This window comes from Triturus cristatus, chromosome 2_2 (assembly GCF_964204655.1).
Source record: "Triturus cristatus chromosome 2_2, aTriCri1.1, whole genome shotgun sequence".
Lineage (NCBI taxonomy): Eukaryota > Metazoa > Chordata > Amphibia > Caudata > Salamandridae > Triturus > Triturus cristatus.
This window is the reverse complement of record NC_140582.1, coordinates 791,731,922-791,748,293: the sequence shown is the minus strand read 5'-3', so window position 1 is coordinate 791,748,293 and position 16,372 is coordinate 791,731,922. Positions and strand designations below refer to the sequence as shown.

At 44.4% G+C, this 16,372-nt stretch overlaps 1 protein-coding gene across 9 annotated transcripts in view; it reads right to left on the bottom strand.

The window, feature by feature from the left end:
- Window positions 1-16,372, bottom strand: part of CLOCK (clock circadian regulator) — a 2,260,868-nt gene that overhangs the window by 1,667,631 nt on the left and 576,865 nt on the right. For all 9 annotated transcript variants that reach the window (XM_085642074.1, XM_085642079.1, XM_085642082.1 and 6 more), the window contains one exon: window positions 7,915-8,009. In XM_085642074.1, the coding sequence (XP_085498200.1) occupies window positions 7,915-8,009 (95 nt within the window). The remainder of the gene's footprint in view (window positions 1-7,914; window positions 8,010-16,372) is intronic.

Sequence of the window (16,372 nt, the reverse complement as noted above, 5' to 3'; positions counted from 1 at the left end):
CCTGCAAAGCGAGGTTAAGACAATGAATGAACAAATGGCTAAACTAATTAAGGAAATCGGGGCCCTGCAGGATAGGGAGAAGACGCAGAAAACCACGCCCACTGCGACAATATCTGCAATCTGGCGTTCACGGAAAGGGTGGAGGGGGACAATGAGGAGAACTAGATAAACAGTGAGCTTTCACTGGCAGGTCTGTCGACGTGGTTCATTGTCAAGCGAGCCCTTAGGGCTCTGGCACTTGTCCCCCCTTACCCCAGCGGGCACCATTAGAGCTCTAATAGCGCAAATCTTTAACCACAAAGATTGTGACTGCCTTCTGCGGGGCTCTAGACAGGCACACGTTCAAGAATCATGCTATATCCATTTACCCAGAATATACCAAACTGGTACAAACACACAGAAAAAGTTACATGGAGGGGAAGGAACAGCCCACGAAGGTGGAACTTCAATATATGCTGCTGTTTCCGGCAGCATATTTTTCTTGCATGGTGCATGGCAAAAGTCACTTCTTTGATAAGCCAGATAAGGACTAGCCTGGCTAGAGGTCTAGTCTGGCTGGAGATTTGGGATAAGGCAGGTACCTACAGACCGGACAGTAGGCCAAAATGATGTTTGGGGCTCCCTGGAGGAGTGGGGAGAGACAGCGTGGGCCTTGGGACCGGTCGAGAGCTTGGACAGCAGGACAAAAATTGACACCCAGGATCACAGTCCAAGAGGATGGGACTGTAGCGAATAACGGCGCATCTACATCTGATGACCTGAAGGCATCTGGGGTGGGCCCGATTTGCAGGATTGCCAGGAGACTACTCCCACAGATGGGGAGGTGCTTCATAAATGGTTTGGCTGCCAGTGGGAAGCAGAGGAGTGCTGAACTGCTCGGGAAGTGAGTTACGAACACTGACTTGGTGAGCAGATACTCTGGAATTCCCGGGGTCAGGAATATTTTTGAACACTTTCACGTGAGATTTGTACTTGCCCGCTCTTGTTCATCAACAGATTGGGGCTGAAGTGGAGAGAGGTACGCTTCCCATGCCTGTCACAGAGGGGCATTGGTTGCTGGATCACATCCCTCGCCTGGTGGATTGGACTGGCGGATTGGATGGTAGGTTCACATCCCTCGCCTGGGGGTGGGACGGGCCTTCTCACGGAAGAACACTGCTGGTAAGCTTGCATCAGCTTGGGGTGCACTACAAAGGCACTACTTTGGCGGATTGCGAGCAGACCACGAGTATTGGTTACTATTTGTTTCATTTGGTAGTCGAACTTAGTTCTGGGGTTTCACCCCCCCCCCTTTGCTAAGGGGAGGGGCATGGAACAGGCCTTTTGGGGGTATGTACCCAAGTACACACGGTGGTGGGGCAGGTACATGATCGCATTGTAGATTAAAACATGTCGGTGATACACCTAGGTGGGCCACAAGTTGGGGAACTGCCTGTTGGGAGATGGTGAGGGGGATTGTTTTTGTGTTTTGTTTCTGATTTCAAGAGCAACAATGATGACTGCAGTGAGATAATGACGCAGGAGAAAAGGTGAGGGAACTTGGCACAGACGTTAGCAGGGGCAATCTGTACTGTACATTTCACATGGGCAACTTCCACAACTATGGTTAATGCACTAATGTCCTGGAATGTACGGGGTCTCAATGAATACCCGAAAAAGTGCAGAGTGTTACCCTATCATAAACGGCATAAGGCCTGTATAGCTCTGTTGCAGGACACATACCTTTTGCACAATGAGGTAGCGCAGCTAGGTAGACAATGGAGAGGCCACATGTACACTGCTATGCGAAAGGGGTAATGAGTGGTTGGAGCAAGGTGTCCCTTTTGATAAGTAACTGGTACATGCGGACCTCAAAGGCAGATACCTGATAGTGGAGGGGGTGCTGGATGGTTTAGAGACTGGCCTGGTGAACACTTACATCTCTAACGTTGATGACAGCTCATTCTTCCCAGAGGTAGTACAGGCGGTGACCCCATACATGGCAACGCAGGTTATTTGGGCAGGGGACTTTAAGTGTATACAAGATTGGCAGCTGGACGAATCAAGGTCAAGGCTGGGCCATACGCCCCACACGGAACGGGGACTGATGGAGGCCAAAACCAACCTGCAACTATTAGATGTGTGAAGACATCATCCAATAGACAAGGTGTTCTCATGCTATTTGCCCGCACACATGGTATATAGTCGTATAGACTATGTGTTGGGAAGGAAGGAGGATTTGGACTGGTATGTGTCCTTGGTTTACCTAAACAGATATTAGTCAGACCACTCACCTCTACTCCTGACTAAGCGCTGCGTTGACTAGACCGAAAATCGTGGAAATTGAAAACAGATGTGCTAATGGACAGTGCTTTTCGCCCACACATTAGGCAGTACGCCCTCCAGGTTCTCCTAGAAAATCGGAGTACCACAGAGAGTAGAGCACTGGAATGGGAGGCTTATAAGGTTGCCTTGCGAGGGAGTGCATGGCCTGTGTAGTTGGAATACACAGGCAGCTAAAACGAGAATTAACTTTTCTAGATAAGGAACAAGCAAGACTGCAGAATTGCCCTAAGGCTCAGCCAGATGGCCCTAGTCAATTACTGTACATTACAAGAAGGGAAGAGGAGGTATGGGCAATGCTGGACAAATACACCACAGACAGTACTGACAGAGACTGTTCAGAGATGGCGACAAATCCAGATGACTGCTGGCATGGTTGATGAACAGGGAGAAGTCCAATACACATATACTAACCCTACAGGGAGAAAGAGGGAATACCTTGATAGTTAGGGGTCAGATCAATGAGGACTGTCATGGGTAGTTGCAGTAGGGGTTCGCTGGCACTCATGAGATGTTGGAAGATGCCCTGGAGAGGATCCTAAATGGAACAGAGCTGGCGAGGCTGACAGAGGCCCAATAGAACAGCCTGTACAGCCTACTTGAGATAGGGGAAGGTAAAGAGACACTCTTGGAGATGAAACGAGACAACACGGGTTGACGGCAGAGCTGTATCAAGCACTACCTGACTCAGTCCTTGAGACACTCCAAGGGGTTTACGTGGCGGCTCAGGAGAGGGGGAGTGCTCCCCCAGAAAATGAGGGAAGCAGTGATGGTTCTGATTCCCAAGGAAGGCAGAGACCCGACAACTCACCTCTATATGCCTGTTATCTATGTTAAATGCAGATGTCAAGCTGCTGTGCAAAGTCCTGGCGAATAGACTGTTGCGGGTGATACATGAGCTGATCCACTCCAACAAGACAGGTTTTATCCTGGGAAGAAGCACAATGTATAATAGTAGAGGCTGCTGGTCTTAGGAGACGACCTGGTGCTGGCTGCGTAGGAATTAAAGTGCACCTTTGATTCGTTGGGCTGGAACAACCTGTGGGCAATCTTGCACCAAATGGGTTTTGGTCCAGCGTTTATCGGATGGTTGCACTTATTGTTTATGAAGCCCATGGCTAGAATCTGAATAGGAAACTTGATATCTGAACTTTGGCACATGGGCGGGGGGGAGGGACTAGACAGGGCTGCCCTCTGTCCCCAATGCTCTTTGCACTAGTGGTGGAACCGCTGGCCTGCTGCCTTTGGGGATCCTTAGGACCATGGGGGCACACAGACTGAGGACGCGATCCACGTAGTCTGTATGCGGACAATACTTTGGTATATCTCCTGTTGCTAGAAGTCATGCACGATTTTGCTGAGGTATCTGGGCTACGGACGAACAGACACAAATCCAAATTATTCCCTCTGGGTGGCCTGGGAAGGGAGGGATCTGCCCTACCGGAGGGGCTAGGCCTCGGTACTTGGGAATATGGGTAACTCGAGGCCGCCAAGAGCCATATGATCTAAACATAGGAAGGGTGATAGGTGGACCGATGAGGTTGATCGATTTCTGGAAATCGCTCCCGTTGTCACTGATGGGAAGCGTGACCCTGACGAAGATGGTGTTTTTGCCATGTTGCCTATACGCTGTGCAGGATGTGATGTGCCAGGGACGACATTTACTCGACTGGCAGGTTGATAACGGATCTGGTGTGGGCAGGCAAGAGATACCGAGTATTCTTGTCCACGTTGAAGCTCCCAATGTCTGACGGTGGGATGGGGCTGCGGATATGTTTATTATGCTGCGACACAGCTGCAACATGCAGTACAGTGGCTAGACAACGAGCCAAACTTCTAAAAAGCACTCCTGGCAGGTACACACAATCCTTACATGCTCTCAGAGGCGCTTTTAATGGCGGTGGGAGTTCTGAAGGAATTTCCATACCTGCAAAATCTTCCGCCTGGCCCTCTTTGTGGAGGATCTCCCGCTGTGGGCCCTCAGGCCCTTCTACAAAATAAATAGGGATACATCAGGTGCGGTGTGGCGGGATGGGGCTTGTATTACAGTCAGAGATCTATTCTCCAACAATCGATTTGTGTCTTTTGCCAAGGCCCAGGGGCTGTTCAGCGTGGGGCTGGGACAGTTCCTGCTTTTTGAGAAGATGGAGCACACCACACGAGTGATCTGGCCCTCATTCTCTGACAAGTCACAGGAACAAAGCAAAACCAAAGGGGATGATGGACGGAGTGTTGAACATTGCAAGCACTCACCCCCAGTCAACTGATCTGGGTTTAATCCATCATCATTCTTTAGCTCACTCCACCACCCCAGTTCAGACATGGCCATATGGAAATCAGTCTGACCCTGTGCCTCATGGCTGAAGAGGGGTGAAACCCCGAAACCGGTCCTCGGATGCTTGTTTCCAGTCCAGGAAGGACCTGGCTTGGCAGTTCGGGCTGGACTGTTCCCATGAGGCACAGGTTCAAGACTGATTTGCATATGGCTGGGTTCAAACTGGAATGGCATGGTGAGCAAAAAAACGATGGATTTAGGCCCAGATCTCTGTACTGGGGTGAATGTATGACATCGTTCTGCATTCTGTCCATCAACTGTTTTTGCACAAGTCACAGGAACATGCCGTAGTGGGACAGTTGCTGGACTGGATGGGTGTAGACAGTTGATAACTCATCTGTACACTGCTTTGTTGGCAGATGGGGGGGAATAAGTAACGTGCCTGGGAGCGCTGGGATGGGGACTGCCTTGATGACTTCACAGTAACATATTGGAGAAATGCTTGTGCCCCAGTCAAACAAGTGTATGTACTGTTCAAGCTCATACACTTTCGCTACTTCCATGGGACATACATGACCCCACAGAAACGTACTAAAATATATTCAGAGATCCCAGTGGCGTGTGGCTGATATGGCCACATCGTGGCAGACTCCTTGCTTGTGACTTGAGGATGTCTGCAAATAGTGGGCTTCTGACGAGAGGTAGTAATGTACGTAACTGCAATCACTATGATCTGCACTGGAGGGATCGGTTAAACTGTGCCTCTTGGGGATTATCCCAAAGAGCCAACAAACAAAGATAGAAGCTATGATGTTTGCACAGGGTGTCGTGTTGGCGTCGCGCCAGATAGCTATACAGCGGGTGTCGGCAGGACCTCAGTGGGGGCACAGTGGAAGAAGGATCAGATGGAACAGGCAATAGAAAATTAAATTCATATTAGGCCTACGATGCGAGACGAGGTAGCAGAGGACGATTTAGTAACTTTGGGTGACATAATCAACAGAATGACAAAGCACTCAAAAGACAGACCTCTGTGAAAACAGCGGCAGGGAGGGTTAGGGAAGGAGGGTGGAAAACGGGATGGAGAAGACCCGGAGAGAAATGGACCTAGAGGTAGGATCCTCTGTGTACTACACTGAAAGAGAAGTGGAACATACACAGAGTGTATGGATATTTATGGATACATAGCAACCACTTGGCAGGTGCGTTGCTCACTTGTTCATGGTTCTTTAAATTTTTTAAAAAGCCAATAAAAATATACATATGAAACATAGGTATTTATGAAAATGGGCAATGTATCTGCAGTCTGGTACATCAAAGGCATAGGAGGGACAAGATTCAAGGCACTGTCTAGCCACAGATATTTGGCACTTCTGCCTCAGCAATAAGAGTTTGGTCTCTGCAAAGTACCTTCCAGAGAACTAGAATTCAATAGTGGATTGTAATTTGATGCTCCTCTGAGATTCCACTGCTTGGAAACTGGACCAGTGAGTATTCTCCCTATGAATCCAACAATGCTGGCAGTACAAGACAAATATCCTTGCCTCTTGCCCGAATCATCGACTCCTGAGCGTCTTGTGCTGCAGGCTGGATCATCCTCTAACAGAAGCTATACATGCTTCATCCAACAATGAGAGAGAATGCCGAATTATGCATTTTCTACCTTCTCAATGGTCACAAATGTGCCAGCACAGGTCACAAGGCAACAGGTAGATTTAATACTGGTGACTGTTTTGGCGATCTAAAGTATGAATTCCAGTTCTTATGGAAATTTCTTGGGAATCTCAATTCTACTTCCCCTGAATCTAAACATTCTGAAGGACAATCAGTGGAGCTGGCACCAATTAGTCCTGACTCTCTCTATGGATGATGGCTTGGCACATTACAGAGGAAATGGGATATCCTGGCACATTTGTTTAATACTTCAATATATTTTAATAAGGCCTGGTCGGAGACCGCAATTACAAGATACAGCTAGGCATTGAGAAGACTGTTCTGTTGGTGTCTGGGATGGAATTGTGATCCTGTGGACACTGAAGTGTTTAATATCCTGAATTTGCTCTCTGAAATGGCTGCATCAGGACTAGTATATAGGACGGTCAATGCTTCCAGATCAGAAATAGCCCCAAGTCACATGTCTACAGATAGGACACCTATGGGGGAACACCCCCTAGTTTGTAAACCTTTAAGTGGGATTCAACTATCTTCCCCACCAGAACTGAGATTGCTGATCTTTGGGACATAAATGCATTCCTCAGATTCCATTCCAGTTAGCAGTTTAACAAGTTCCTTCCCAAGAAGGACCTGTCAGTGAAATAAACCATGTTGCTGTGCTTATTTTTTTGCAAAAAAAGTATTGGATGTGAGAGTGTAGGATATTTCATCCAGGATGTATACTCAGATGTGGTTACCTTTACAGTGTCCAGGAGAACAAAGTCTAACATAACGTGCATTTCTTATCCTGCTTTCCATAACAACCCTAAATGCTGTTTAGTTAACTGCTGCAGGAAATATGAGTATGTAACTGAGGAGATGAGACTACCTGTGGTATATCAATTTCCGATCTCCGTCAGAAAGCCTTCAAGACCAGTCTCCTCACCAGAAACTGAAGGGTGGATTCATCTGAACACTGTTGAAGCAGGGACTGGCACCTCCATTTTTGGAGCCTTAAAAAGTTCTATTTCAAGCTGATCACGTGAGTGGAATCTTTGGTAGTCAGTAAGCTTTACGCTTCCGGTCCTGACAGAGAATGAAAAATTTCCTAGCTATTGTGAAGTAAAGTTTCAATTCCAGTAAGGACATGGAGGTGAGAATGAACCTACATACTGTTTTTGACTGTGCATTCAAATTCAGACAATGTAATTCTTTACAGTTTACAAGACATGCATATGAATAGTCTTTTGTTGATGCCTGACATGAGATAAAACAAATCTCATTACTGTTCTGATTTTAACCTAAGCGGAACAGAAGCAGGATTACCAATGAGGATACAATTTTCCATAAAAAGATCAAATGTATCATACGAAGAAAGAGGAAGAGCTGCTCCTTAAGGAGTGTGATATGAAATCTGTTATGACATTACTGGATACAGGAATTATGCTATTGTTTTTCTACAGACTCGCAGGACAAGTAGTTCTCCAAGTGGATATAATGTTAATTTGGATTGGCTGTCAAGTTAATAAAATGAAGAAATAAATGTATACTGCTTGCCTCTTTGTCCTTAATAGAATTAAAATGTATCTTCACTCTAGTTATTACATGTTTCAATCAAACTAAGGAAAACTAATGATATCTTAGGAAATACAATTCAACCGTACCTGTCTCCAATGGAGCTCATCGTATGACTCCTTACAGTGAAGTACATAACAGACCACGCTTTAGTGTTGTGGCAGACATTTGTACCTCTGCTTATCTGTAAAACATAAACATACATAAGGTGTTAAGGTACAGTGCATTAACTGACAGCTACTTGAAGTCAAAATACAAGGGATAAAAAGCAATTATGTGCAATTACAGAACACCTTTTAAATGAAGTGTGCCCTTTATTAATAGCTTAACACTGTAATTTCTGTTGATTTTTCTCAATTACATTGCATATGAAAGTCATCCTACTAACTTGAGCCCTATTCTTACAGAGCTGCTGTATGAGATTCCACTCAACATGGGCCTCATTCGCAAGCTATTTGGACAATTAAATTTGACACGCGCCCATTGGTTAAGATATGAATGTAAACAAATGTTTGCAATTCACAAAAATGGCACTGAAGTTGTAAATGGGTTTACTCACACTGAGGTTTCAGTGTCAGTAAATCTCCTGTGGGACAGTGCCCTAGAAGGTAGTATCCATGCACAAAGTGGTGTGGGCACTCTCAAAGTCCACATTTGGGCCCTTCACATTGTCCTGTTACCCCCCCTAACTTACTTGGGTCACATCCGGTAGATCCCCTAAGCTCCAAAAGGTAGATGCAACCTTTTCAGATAAAAGAAGAACTGACAAGTGTCCCTCACTTAGTTGAGGACAAGTGGAAATAAGCACGTCAAGTCAGACAAACCTACATCCCTCAAGTGAGTGTGCACACACTGCAGTATTTTATTAGAGGACTTATATATATATATATATATATATTAGAGTGGCGGCAGCCACTCTTTAATTATAGTTAGGGTTACCAGAGATATGGATTTCTTGGATTTTTGACCCTTAATAACTTTGAACCCCTTTGACAAATCGCTGCAAAACTTTACGGAACTGTTGCACCCCTTATATTCTCAGAGGATGGCAAGCTTTGCGGTGTTTAGTCAAGAGGGTGCAAAGGAAAAAGGGGGTCCCAAAACACGCTTGAAATCTAATGCATTTTACATAGACTTCTGCATTTCACATAGTGGCAAAATGGCTGAACGGCCTGTAATGAAATTTCACAGCAATGTCCATTAAATTATGTAGATGATTCTTTTTGCTATTGCCAAGTGAAGTTATGAAGTGGGTATGAATTTTTAAGGGCCAACAACTTAGTGATATTTTGTAGCACAATATAACTAAGAATATAAATAAAAATCGACATTTTTAAAATAACAATTATTGCCTTTCATTCACTTTGGCCTTCATATGTTGCGTAATCATACTAAAAGTAGCAAGGAAGCCCCAAAAATAAACTAGACAGCAAATGTAAAGTTTCAGATTTACAACATTAACAACTGAAAGACCCATTTACCATCACATGCTAACGGAAACCTATAAACAAATACATAAATAATAGAATGCATCTTAATCTAAATACGTTTTCTTTGCATGCTCTCTGGCTCACAAAATAAACCAGCCCAACAAGGCAAAGAAAAACCATCCTTCTTATGCACCCCTGTGCAACAAAATGAAAAACTGACCAAGAAGTGATCCCGTAAACTAACTATTCAGCAGAGAAGATAATTAGCCACAGGGAAAAAAAATAATCTCAATTTGTATAACAATAACAATGATTGCCTTTCATTCACTTTGGTCATCATATGTAGCACAATACAATTAATAGTAACAAGGAAGCTCAAAGAATAAACTAGACTGCATCTGTACATATTCAGATTTATTACAGGAACAACTGAAAGACCTGCTTATGGTCACATGCTAATGGAATCCTATTAACAAATTTATAAGGAATAGACTACATCCTAATCTACAAAGGTTTTCTTGGCAAGTTATCTGGCTCACAAAATAAAACTGTGCCAACAAGCCAAAGAAAAACCATCTTCCTAATGTACTTCTGTACAACAAAATGGAAAGGAGACCTAGCAGTGAGCTACACAAACTACTATATGGAGGCCATGATAATTAGCCGCTAGGAAGAAAATAATAATCTTAATAACAACAATGATTGGCTGGGGGAAACCCTAGACCTAACACATTCCGCCCCCCACGCCCCAGTGGCCCCCCCCGGCGGCCCGATACGACAAGAGACACAGGCGACCCATAAGGCAGACAACATGCCTAGACGCGAGAGCACGTATGAACCCGACCCCCCCGCCTAATGTCAGGTAGCGGACCCGCCTCCCCCCCACCCAGGGATACCCGGGACACGCCACACACACCTACCACCGGTCCATACCCAATCTACCACGAGATTCTCTCGTCTGCCGACCCCGCACTCCCTCTTCCCCCCATGCTTTCCCCATCACCTCCCTCCCTCCCCTACTCTACCCAGTTACGAGACCCCTCCCCTACCCAAGGGCCCTGTTCAAGCCGCCCCGTAGGCAGCAAGAGCCCCAGTTAGCGGTTTCAACACCGTTGTTTGTAGTTACATGACATGACAGGGAATCCAGGAAGGAGGGGACCGCAGCTCGGACCTCGATAGGAAGGGGCAACCGTCCCCCGACCGAGGCCGAAAATGTAGGCACGACTAGGTCGGCATACATGGGGGCCAGACGGAGCCGACCACTGGGAAGACGAGTCTCTCAAGACACCACGGGAGATATGAGCCACTGACGGACTACAGCACATACACACGCTAACTTCCCTATAGATCCCTAATGTTATGCTGTGCCGTAGTACAAGAACTTATGATAATACTGATGATTATTACTTGTAATGCATTCCATGAAAAAACCCTAATAAAAACATGTCAATTAAAAAAAAAAAAACAACAATGATTGGCTTTCATTCACTTTGGGCTTCGTATGTAGCACACTCATACTAAAAGTAGCAAAGAAGTCCAACAAATAAACTAGACTGCGTATGTAAGTTTCAGAATTATTGCATGAACAACTAAAAGACCCATTTATGGTCACGATTTTGTAAACCAATAAACAAATACATAACAAATACAACAGATAAAAAGAAAGAAATCACATTCAATCTGATTGCCACTGTAGTTATAGTCAGTATTCCTAAAGATAGGCATTTCTCAAATATTAGCACCCTATTAACTTTCCACCTGTTTGATGAATCACCACAAAACTTTCCAGACCTATAGCATTTTCTACATTTTGAGATTATGTACATTTTTGTGGTGAATCTTTAATGGGGTGCAAAAATAAAAGGGGGTCTTGAAACGCATTTTTCCACCAATGCATTTTCCTTACACTATTTATTTGATGTAGCACGAAAACAGCTGAACAGATTTACATGAAATTTGGCAGGATTATACATTAGGTGCAGAGATTATGCTTTGTGGGTGCTGCAGTTAAGTAGGGTAAGTATTTTTAAGTTATAAAGCATTTAAGTTCTGTGATATCCATCACCATGGTACTTTCGCTGAATTTCACAAAATGTTGTGAGACTAATGCGGTACATGGCCGTAAAATTATTTAAAAATATATCCGAACAAATATAAATACATTTCTCTGCTCATTACCACTTTAGTAAAGCGGTAATAGGCAGGGACTTACTACTTACCTATATCTAAGGCTCTAACACTGAACCCAGTCAAAAGTAGTAAAAACAATATGGCTGCCTTTTCATTCTCTGAAAACAGCCCTTATGCAATTGTATACTGGTTTGTCATTGCCATGTATCTCGGTACACTGCAAAGTTATTACGGCATACCGCGGCCTAAAATATAATTAAGGTCTAGGTGTATTATTAAATTGCAGTACCCACATGGCGTACCATGGGCAATACAATACTTATGTCAGATTTACAATGGAACGCAAGGCCACCATGCATGGCCCTACATTATTTGGTAAATCTGGAGAAACACAAGCCAGCACAATTCTCTGTTTTGGATTAGTCTACACAGCATAATCTACATTGCTGCTAAATTTCACATCCATATCCATACGCCATGCCACTGTTGCCACTCCACTATAAGCTATTCCACTCCAAGCCACTCCAGTCTGCGCCTCTTCAATGTAAGCACCTCCACTCTATGCCACTCCAGTCTACGTCACTCCACTGTATGCAACTCCACTATACACTATTCCACTCTACATCATTCCACTATACGCCACTTCAATCTATTCCTTTGTACGCTATTCCACAGTATGTCACTCTACGCTACATCGCTCCAGTGCATGGCACTCCACTCTACATCACCTCATTCTACGCTATTCGATTGGATCGCACTCCAATGCATGCCACTCCACTGTATGCTACTACACTCTACACTTAGCCACTGAACATCCTCCATTATACTCTACTCATTACACGCCACTCCAATATAAGCTACGTCATTATACACCATTCCACTAAACAGTACTACACTCTACGCCACTCCACTGTACAATACTCCACTCTATGCCACTCCGTGCTATTACACGGTACACAACTCCACTCTACGCCAGTCCACTCTACACTAGTACACTGTATGCAACTCAATCTATGTCTCTTCAGTGTACACCACTCCTCCAGTGTATGCCACTCCACTATATGCGACTCCAGTATATGCTATTCTACTGTAGCCACTCCTGTGTATTCCACTCCACTCTACCCCACTCTATTCTACGCTATTCTATTGGACAACACTCCACTATATGCGATTCCACGCCACTGCAGTTTACACCAGTACACTCTACGCCACTCCATAAAACGCTAATCCACTGGACCCCACTCCACTGTACACCACTCCACTATACGCTATTGCACTCTACCCTACTCCACTGTACACCACTCCAGTCTACACCATTCCACTGTACGCCATTTCACTCTACGCTATTCTGCTCTGTGCTAATCCACTCTACGTCACTCCACTGAACGCCACGCCACTCCACTCCACTCTATGGTATTTCACTGTGCGCAACTTCAATCTTTGTCCCTCTACTGTAGGCTATTACACTCTACTCCACCCTACAGTACACTACCCCAGTCTACACTACTTCACTGTACACTACTACACTATATGATATTACACTTTACACCACTGTACGCTATTACACTATATGCTATTACACTCTACACCACTCCACTGTATGCCACTTCAGGCTACGCTACTCCACGCTGCGCTATTTCACTTTATGCTACTCCATTGTGTGCTACTCCACTCTATGCCACTCCAGTGTACTCTTCTCCCTTCTCTGTGTAACTCCACAAAACTACTACACTCTATGCCTCTCTACTAGACTCTACTCCACTCTATTCCCATACTCTCCACTGTCCAAATTTGCACTGGACTCTAAGCCCAAATACTCTATTGTACAACACTTTACTCCACTATACCGCAGTTTCCAACACTGTACAACACAGCACTCCACTCTACTGTACGAGACTCCAATCCAATTTATAAGTTTCCTCAACTCTACGATATGCTACTTCAATGTAGGCCTATCCACTCTACGCTAATCCACTGTACCCTACTCCACTCAACACTATTCCACTCTATGTCACTCCATTCTTCTACACTACGCTGTACAGTATTCTACTGTACGCTATTCCACTGCATACTACTCCACTCTACCCCACTACAGTGTATGCCACTCCACTACACCCCACTCCATTGTAGAACACTCTCCTCCACTCTATATAACTCCACTCTATAAAAGTCTTCAACCCTACATGGCACTCTACGACATTGTACTCCACTCTACTCTACTCTACCCCCGTACACTCCACTGTCCAACTCTATACTTCACTCTATGTCCATATACTCCAAAGTACAACACTCCAATCCACTATACAACACAGCACTCCACTCAGCTGTACGAGACCCCACTCCAATTTATATCAGTTTACTACCTACGCTACACCAGGACACTCCACTCCATGACACTGTTCCGCACACCAATACACACTAATGTACTTTTCTCCACACTACGTTACACCACTACACTCTACTCCACTGTATGATACTTTACCTCAACCTACGCTACTATACAATAATCCACTATACCGTTTCACACACTACTGTACTTTAGGCTACTCCACTGTACAATACTCTACTACTCTGTATGCTACTCTCCAACACTTTACTCCACTCTATGATACCCTAGCTCACTATACAACACTGTACGCAACTATTTGTATGCCACTGCTCTCCACTTTACTCCATCCTACTCTGACACAGTACTCTACTGTACGCCACTCCACTCTGACACAGTACTCTACTGTATGCCACTCCACTCAATGCCACTGTACTCTATAACACTGTATGTCAATTAATTTTACCATACTCTGTACTACCACTCCACGCTACGAAAATCTTCTAGACTGTATGCCACTCTACTCTATATCAGTTTCCAATACTGCAGTATACCGTACACACTTGTACTATTGCACAACATGGTTTTCCAATTTATGACACTTTACTCGACTGTGAGGTACGCCACTCCACTCTACTGCACTCCACACCACTATAGTCTATGATACACCACTCCCCTTCACTCCACTTTACACTACCCCCACGTCAGTGTACTCCACTCAACTATATTACACTTTATTCCATTCTACGACACAGTACTATACTACGCTCTACGTCGTTCACCTGTCCGACACTCTACGTCACTGTATGCAACTCCCGTCTACCACACTGTTCTACACTCTATTCCACTTTATGCACATCCACTCTACACCACTGTACTACACGGTATGACACTCGACGACAAGCCACGCAACTTCTCTCTACAATAGGCCATTCCACTATGACACTCTCCTCCACTGTACTCTACGACACTCCACTTGATGAAATTCCCCTCTATGATACTCTACTTCACCCTACTCAACACTAACATACTTTACTCCACTCTATGACAGTCTACGACAGACTACTCTACGGTGTGACATGCCATTCCACTGTACAACTCGCTGATCCAGGCTAGGATACCTAACTCCACTATATGAGACACAATGCCACTACACTATATAACATTACAACAATGTACGATACACTACTAAACTCTACTGTACTCCAATCTACAATACTCTAGTGTATGACAATAGACTGTACAACACTCCTCCATTGTACTGTATGACACTACACAACTCTCAACTTGCGACACTGAACTCTACAATTTGAAACATATTTTGTTTTTAAAAATTTTAAAAAGACATTGAATTTCAATGAAAATACCAAAGGTTAAAGCTTAGTTTTAGTTAGGAAAACCTATTTTCCCTATACAAACCAGTTTAAAGTACACACATTAAATACATTCTTAAATTATAGTTATAACTTCATTTAGAATGTATTCACTACCTTCAAATTATTATAAGTAGCAGACCTTATTACACACTCTTCTCAGCTCGCTAACCAGACAACACTAACTATAACTTGCCACTCTACCACCCACTGTGTTCTCACAAGTAATGATAGTTCACTGTACAACACTACACTGTACGAGACTCTACTGCACAACACTAAACAGCAACACTGACTCTACTCCACTGATCTTATCTTCACTCTATGCTACCAAACTCTACAACACTCCACTTTATGACACTCAGTCGATGTTACTGCACTGTACAACATTCATCTCTACTGTTCGACACACCACTATATGGCACAACAAGCCATAAACTCTACGATACTCCACTCAATGACACATCACAACACTTTACTCCACTTTACGCTATGTCACTCCACTCTACTCTTTTTTATTTATTTTTTTAGAGTTGTAGAAAGCGCAAACTAAACCCGAAGATATCGGGTATCAGTGCAATTTACATGAACACCAGTTCCGTTACACAAGGACACATTCATTTTTGTTATGCACAGGGAGATTAAGTGATTTACCCAGAATCACAGGAGGTTGAGCGTCCTTGCCAAGACTTGAACCCGGTACCCTAGCTTCGAGTTTGACTGCACTAGCCATAAGGCTATATCCTCTCCCCAATCACTCTAATCTACAATGCTCCACTCCACGACACTCTCATTCAGTGTACAGTACTACACTCCACTTTATGACATTCCAATCAATGACAGTCCACACTACGATTGAAACACATTTTTATTTTTAAAAAAACCCCAAATAACCCATTGCATCTGGAGTATTTGCTCCCAACTGAATCGCCTCCCTCACAACTGTGGGGCCCACATCGTGAGTAGTGATGAGCTTGGTGAATCAGGCCCTATGTGTCTGGGATACAAAGCACTTCTTCCCCTGAATTTACCGTAACACTATAGTCAACTCTTGAGTTGAGCGCAAAATATGGACTACATCTACCATAATGTATGTATAAGCTTTATTTCGACAACTCGTGTACTTTCACGGTCTAGCTTTGCTTTCAAGTTATGTGTGCCGTTTTGATGTGTACAACCACTACATTATGATTTGTCTTCAATTTCAGTGGGCTCAGCTGGCAAAGAGGACCAGGACCCGGGTCGGAGCAGGGCATCGTTGGGGCACCGGCCCCCATGACCTCTCTCC